General features: G+C 38.5%; 1 protein-coding gene across 1 annotated transcript in view; it reads right to left on the reverse strand.

The window, feature by feature from the left end:
• Positions 1 to 7,354, reverse strand: part of LOC107674295 (rap guanine nucleotide exchange factor 1-like) — a gene marked incomplete at its 5' end in the record, with an annotated part of 19,573 nt that overhangs the window by 11,084 nt on the left and 1,135 nt on the right. The window contains 4 exons of the mRNA XM_016468234.1: positions 803 to 999; positions 2,775 to 3,158; positions 3,286 to 3,466; positions 4,095 to 4,215. Of these exons, the coding sequence (XP_016323720.1) occupies positions 803 to 999; positions 2,775 to 3,158; positions 3,286 to 3,466; positions 4,095 to 4,215 (883 nt within the window). The remainder of the gene's footprint in view (positions 1 to 802; positions 1,000 to 2,774; positions 3,159 to 3,285; positions 3,467 to 4,094; positions 4,216 to 7,354) is intronic.

Below are 7,354 nucleotides of genomic sequence, written 5' to 3' on the forward strand. Positions count from 1 at the left end.
TCCCTTGGTGCCCACTTTTAACCTTATCAGTACAATATAACATAGACTATATTTCTAACCCTTGCATTGTGCCTTCAAGTCTTCTATGTAAATTTCCTCTTTGCATGTCAAATTAGATACAGTGTCTTCAAATGCCTTTTTCTCATGCCTGTTTGCAAGTTTTCAGATTTCCCTCTGTGTCCTATATGCATTTCATCATTTATTAGGTGTAAAAATGTACCATCCTTTTATAACAGTCTCTTTGTAAAACTGCATTAGAGAACCATAAAGCAAAACAAGTCTCTGTTCTAAAAAGTGTCACAAAAATAACCAAGAACCTTGTTAAAAAATAAACTTCAGTCGCTTGTTTCTAACATTGAGATGCCACAAAAGGATATGCAGAGCTGCAGGTGCTACACTCAGCCAGGAATAGCACAAGATTTAAAGGATGTTACTACATTTTACTCTTATTTGAGCTGTTTCTCATAGGCATTAGCTGAATAAACATCAGACACGTTCACACACCACACAATGAGAAAATAGATGATGTAAGATGAAGATGTACTTTTACTGGCATAATACGACACTGATCGCCCAAGGCAACACTTGAACTTCAGTAAGACCAACACAGAATGAATGCTTTTCTACAAGCAATAATCTGACTCTACAGAAAAATATAATACTGCTACCATTATGATTAATGGTGACTCTCAGTAGGAAGAAAAACATTGCATCAACGTCTAGGGAGGGTGCGAATGAGACAGACTCAAAGTGTGCACAGCGTGTGTGGGCGCAGCACTGACGGCAGTGATCTAGCTCTCACCAGTTGTCTCTGTTTGGGTGGCAGTGCTGGCGGAGGGAGGGTCTCATCACTGCTGCTGAAGGAGTCGCTGAGACCGTACACTTCCTGAAAACGCTTCCTATTGCGCTGCTCGTAAATGCTTTCACTCTGTGGCGTCTGGTAGAAAACGGAAGGCAGTGGCTCAGAATAGTCCTCCATAAACTGCATGTACTTCAGTACTGTGGGTAAACGAGGCAAAAAGTAAATAGGTTAAATCAAGACACAAGGTGCTAAAAACTAGCACATGCATAAAGGTAAAGGTTATGATGCCAAAATGAGACTAAGAGACTGTAAGAGGGTGTGAAGGCACAGTTGCATAGCAGGCTGAATGATAAAATCATTCATTTTATTCTGTTTATTTGTGAAATCAAGCAGAATTTGGTCATAATCCCATTTGTAAACAGTATGCAAATTAATATTGACGCTCAATATTCAATAATCTCAAGATTCAATAATCAGTGCTAACTAGGATGAATCTGTATAAAACAGCTGACATATGCATGTATTAATCTAAGTTTTCTAGAAATAATTGTTATTTGTAATATCAACAATATTTTACAATAATTTTTAATTAGATAGATAGATAGATAGATAGATAGTTAATTCAACACATTCCTATGTGATATGTTAAAGATATGAATAACAGTTCACCTGTATTTATATATAAAAAATAATAATAAAAATTAAACAAATAAATAAATAGTAGGTTTATGTCCTAGATTATTTTGGAATATGAAGATTACCAAAAGGCTCAAACATAAATTGAACATGTCTGTAATGCTCTGTAATAAATAAAGTTAATAAAATATATAAGAGAAAAACAGCTCAGCATCCTCTGTGTGGCCTCACATAAACTCTTCTATCAAGCCACACCGCTCGTGTGTGAATTACGACATGATTCAATCATCCCTCCCTCCAAACAAGAGTCTTTCAGCAAGAGCTCATTTCCTGCCGGCTTGGGTGAGGCCTTGAACTGTATTCACTAAGAGATCTCTCCAACAAAGGCATTATGCCATCTGACCTCACATTGAAGATGACATCACTGTATCCCATCCCCTACCAGACACTGAAGGGCTTTACAGAGAAAAACGGGTGAAAAACTGGCTTTGCCATACTGCGTCATTCCTCGCATAGATTACACAAGGAATTTAGTGAACTGTGCAAACAGCTTAGTCTGAAGACAAACAAAAAAGCCAGGGCTCGAACTACCTGTTTGGTCATAGCACTCAAAGATTAAATGCTGCTTTTAAAGTTGGCATGAAATGAAAATTCACCCTATTTTCTAAATGCATGCTATTGATATTATTGTGAATGATTCATTGGTATATAGTTTTTTTTTTTTTTTTAACCAAATAATTTTTTTTATAAAAATGTACATAACTCAATCATAAAGTGAAATGACAGATTTCTCTCTGGTGGTGAGTGCCAGACTTCTTCAATCATATTGTTAACCCCCTTAAACAAGTTCGCATTCAGATCTGCCTCAATCAACAACTGATAAATGGAACCAAGTCCCCGCCATACTTTTTTTTTTTTCAGTAATCTGTTTTACTAAGATGTACATCACAATATGGAAGAAAAGACCTTTTAAAATGTCTGAAATTTTAAATTCAAATTTTTTTAACATTTGAATGTCAACCTTGTGCTGATACAGGGAACGGTCTGACAGCAGAGACAGAAGTATCAATAATATTATTTATACTTTATTATAATTATTTTTAATTTGTAATTTTTACTTTAATTTTTTTCATTTTTGCCTTTATTTTGAGAGGACAGTATGTAGACAGTTATACACCATAACTTGTTGTGAATGGGCCTTAACTTGGTTTTCCCAAAGTGCAACAGTGCTACATGTCATAGCGCTGCCCACAAGGCTATCAGAACTGACTAAACAAGTGTTTCTTACTCTGACTTGCTATCCTACAAACAACATATCTACATTTCTCATACTCACTATGGCGACTCTTCTTCTCCGGCAGGGGTGGAGGGCTCTGAGGGATCTGTGTGTTCTCAGCAGGGCCAAAGTTTCCCATAAATACTCCAGGGTTTGAGGGTGGCATCGAAGCAAAGAGGGGGAACGGTGGGGTCTGCATGTCCTCATCAGGAACATTGTCATATTGAGAGTACAGTCGTTCCACCTGAGGCGGAGGGGCTCGCCGTTCCTTCTTCGGGAGAGCGGGCGGTATTGATTGAAGCTGAACAGGGAAGGAGGATGATTCGTTGTGAGACTCGGGGAGTGGGCTCAGACAACCCCCCGTGTGTGCGGGAGGGATCTGGTCGATGCTAGACAGGTCCTGATGCAGGAAGTCGTAGTCGGGGTCGTAGCTCTCTGCTGTGTCTGAGTAAACCAGGGGACAAAACAGAGAAGATAAAACTCATCAATATATTTAAACCACTCTTGGGGCGTGTAGTCTGACAAGCTATCGTTTCAAAGTAGCTTTCTCAACAATGATTTAAAGACTCACCTAGAGTCTCACAGCTGGTGTTACGAGAGCACTGTCCACTGTCCTGCTCCAAAGATGACAGCTGTTCATCTGATTTGCTCAATATGCCGATGCTGCCACATGGGGACAGTCGTGGCGATTCCCCTTCATAGGAGTGACTGCCTCCTGAAAAACGCCTCTGTAAGGCCTCTGCCTCATATTCCTTTAGATGAAATTAAGAACAGTTCAATCAAACATGAAATATTTGTTCACCTTGATGCTTCAAACCAGTGTGACTTTTTCTCTCTCTTCGACATCAAAAGATTTTTAAAATAATGTCTTTGGACACCATGACTTTCACTTCATGGACAACAACAGTTAAAATGTCCTTCCAAATTCTTTTTGTGCTCCACATATTATATTAGGATCAGTAAATAATGACAGAATTTAAATTTTTTGGTCAACTATCATTTTAAAAGCCACTCTAGCTACTGACAACTGAGTGACCATTGCATGTAATTTCAAATTAATTCTGACTTGTTACTAAACAATTTTGGGGAAAGAGTAAGACCTTGAGCAACTGTTATTCATTTTCTATTGGGTTTGCAATTTTTCATTTCATTTGGGACATGTCCTAATGCCTTTTAAAATCCTGATGTGTGATTTTGTACTATACTAATTAAATATTTTGAATAAAATATAAAATTATATATATTTCTATTTAATCTAATTTTAATGTAATTTTAACACACACATTTTAAAACCAAAACTATCCCAAAATGTGTAACATTAGGCCCACATTAGGCTCTTAAGTTGCAGATTGGAGCACCAAGGGAACACCAAAATCTCACCTGTCGACAGATACCAATAGGAAGACTTGATCCACTTGTGGTACGACTCATTGGTGCAACCACGGCAATCCTTGTGGGAGACGGTGCCGACTGACGCTTCTTTGGGGGGAGAGCCGGTGGACTGCAAAGGGAGAGTTTGTTTAGCCAATGCTAGCATCAAACAGATTAAATATAGTCATACTGAAAAGTAAATTAGTCTCATACAAGCTGTCAATCAAGAAACCTACAGACAAATTCTGTGTTATGAAAATCTGCAACCAATCCCAAGCGACCAGGAACATTTTTGCAAAGCAAAAGTGGAATCTAGCTCTGAGACCACAAACCACAACTTCATAAATCAGTCATTCAGTCAGTCTGGTTAGTTGCTCTGTCGCCCCAAAACAGCTGCTAACACTGAAATCATACAGCAGAGCAACTAGCAGAAGAACTGACTCATAGTGAATGTAGAGTACAGCTGGCTGACATTTACAAATACTGACGATTATCTTCTAAATAACTAGTCTCAACATACCAGGTCACGCAGATACCAGGTCAGTCTTAAAAAGTTTCACCAGACGAGAGGCTTGAATGGAGATTAAACAAAGTTCCCGCTATGAAGGGAAACTATAAAACACCTGGAGGATCTGTCATAGTCCTAACACGGTCATTTATTTGAACAGTCTGACTGATGTAAACTCATTTTCGGCTGTGAGCCGAGTAGCTGTTGGACATGAAAGCATCTACATGCCATTTCAGTGAGCTAACTGTGCTTCACAGCGCATTTGGGATATTAGGGCTGCAACAACGACTGAAAACAGATAACAACAAATTTCATTATTCATCAGGGCGTTGCACTGCACATGCAGAACTTTCATCAGAGACTTCACTTGCAGTATTACAAAAATAATTTGAATGAAAAACAGTGAGCTGTAGTGGAGAAAAAATAAAAAGTGTACGATGCAAGTTGTCAGAAGCATGCGAGCACGCTAAATGCAAATAGTTTCATATGGGGTCAGGTTGTCGCATCGAGCACTTTGACAGAGTGACCAACGTGAACAATGTGGTTGAGAGGTTTTTCACCACAATGCAACTTAGACATTATCGTTATGTTCTTATAATGTGAATATTTCCAATTTGAAAAGCAGCTCGTCCTAATAGCAAGTGTGCAGTTAAATGTAGCAGCCTTGTTCAATTTCAAACACTTGACAGATTGTGCGAATACTTGCTTGTTAATGAAATGGAGTGCAATGATTTTGATAGTGCTGGATGTCGAAATTTAGGTTTTAAATAACTGAAATGTACAATGCTGTATCTAAATCTAAATAGCAGCTCTCAAAAATCATTTGCACAATATCAGCAAAATTCCAGTAGTCAATACCAATATTAAAATAAAAATGAAATGAATGACACTGAATTATTTCTCAATGAAGTAAAGACTGCTTCTAAATTTTCCATTAATTATTCAAGTAAACCATCAATAGCAGTGAGTACGCTCTCTTATTAATGTTAAACAATGAAATTAATGGAAAAAGCAATTCGAACATTCTGCTAAATGTCTGCTTTTGTGTTCCATAGCAGAAAGAAGGTTGTAGGGGTTTGAAATTACATGAGGATGAGTAAATAATGACAGGATGACAGATTTTTCATTTTTGTTTGAATTAACCCTATTTAGAATCAAGCTAACTTTAAATTATAGACAAAAAACAAAAAAAAACCTGCTGAGAGCACAGACCAGGTGGTAAGCTAAACTCGGCATCAAAATAATCTCCAACAAAAAGCTTATATATCCGAGACACAGACTTGTTGGAAGGCTAGAAATACGCCAAAAACATGGAAATGCCAGCAAATAATTCAGAGTACAAAGCAAACTCTCTTTTATGCCAGTGGCACAACCTAATCCTCTCCTGTCTAAACTTGGTATCAGAATATCCCTTCTTGCTGTTTCTCTCTCTCCCTTTCTTGTCTCCTTCAGTCTTCAGAGGAGAACTGACACTGTTAAGTTAATTTCTCAGAAAACAGCCCATATGTCAATGATTCTCTGCTAGAGGAAGCCGAGCCTTCGCTGCTGCACCCTACAAAGACCAGAATTCTCAAGAATACCACTATTTATATCTCTCTTTCACACCTTTTCTTTTAGGCTTCCCGCAAACCGAGATGGGTCTGTGCAATCATCTGTAGCCAAGCCCAGCGCTTAAAACATACACGACATGCTGTTGCACACCACATCACACCTGTGATCTCTAAATGTTTACTGCATGTAATCCAGATAAGATAGCACGATAAGATAACACAGCATACTTCATATTTCCTCTCATAAACTGCTCGCCTACAATGCAGTACCACCTACAATCACAATCACTTGTTTCACTGCATAAAACTTGCAACACTACCCAACAGTACCCAACAGGTTCTGATATTTCTGTTGTTTTTTTTTTCTTTTCTTTTTTCTATAGGGTTTGCCATTTTTAACCCCAAAATTGATGATATATCTTAAAGCAGTTTAAAACCCTGATGTGTGATTTTGTACTATTCTAGCGATACATTTTAAATAAAAATTAAATTAAACAGAAAAAAAAAAACATAAAACATTATTTAAATAATAATCAAATATTATTTATAAATTAAAAAATAAATAGATTAAAATATATAATATATATATATATACATATATATTTTAAAATATATTGAATATTTAATAACATGAATACTAGAGCCTGATATGATATGAGCCTGTCGCCTATATATCGGTATCGGCGAATATGCCGACGATATGAAATTTTTTTTTACAGAACATATAACGCAGATAAAATGCTTGAAATGGTTTGTCCAGCAGAGCACGCATCCGCACCAAATTCAGGGGATCCGTTCAGCTCGAGGAACCCTCTCGCGAATCGAGTGTACATCTAGAGGCCCGCTTTCGAATGAGACCACCCCCGCACGGTTAGGAACCCTCTCGAACGCAAATCGAGAGTACGTCTAGAGGCCCGCTTTCGAATGAGACCACCCCCGCGTCGATAGACCCCGGGGTTCGGGAGTTACGGGTGGTTAAATTCACGGTCCGGCACCGACCGATCAAGCGATCCCAGGGGGCTACCGACGCGCAGGGGTGGCGTTCGAGAAGGCTCCTCGAGCTGAAGGGATCCCCCGAATTTGGTGGAGATCCGCCGGAGTGTTTGCGAGATAGTGACACCAGTCCACACTTTCACCTCAGTAAGGAGGTCTCTTGTTCAGGCAGCAGCATTCAAGCGTTGTCTTATTCGACCGTAAGTGCCCTGCGAAGT

This window comes from Sinocyclocheilus anshuiensis, unplaced genomic scaffold (genome assembly GCF_001515605.1).
Source record: "Sinocyclocheilus anshuiensis isolate Anshui unplaced genomic scaffold, SAMN03320099.WGS_v1.1 scaffold188, whole genome shotgun sequence".
NCBI classification, from domain to species: Eukaryota; Metazoa; Chordata; class Actinopteri; order Cypriniformes; family Cyprinidae; genus Sinocyclocheilus; species Sinocyclocheilus anshuiensis.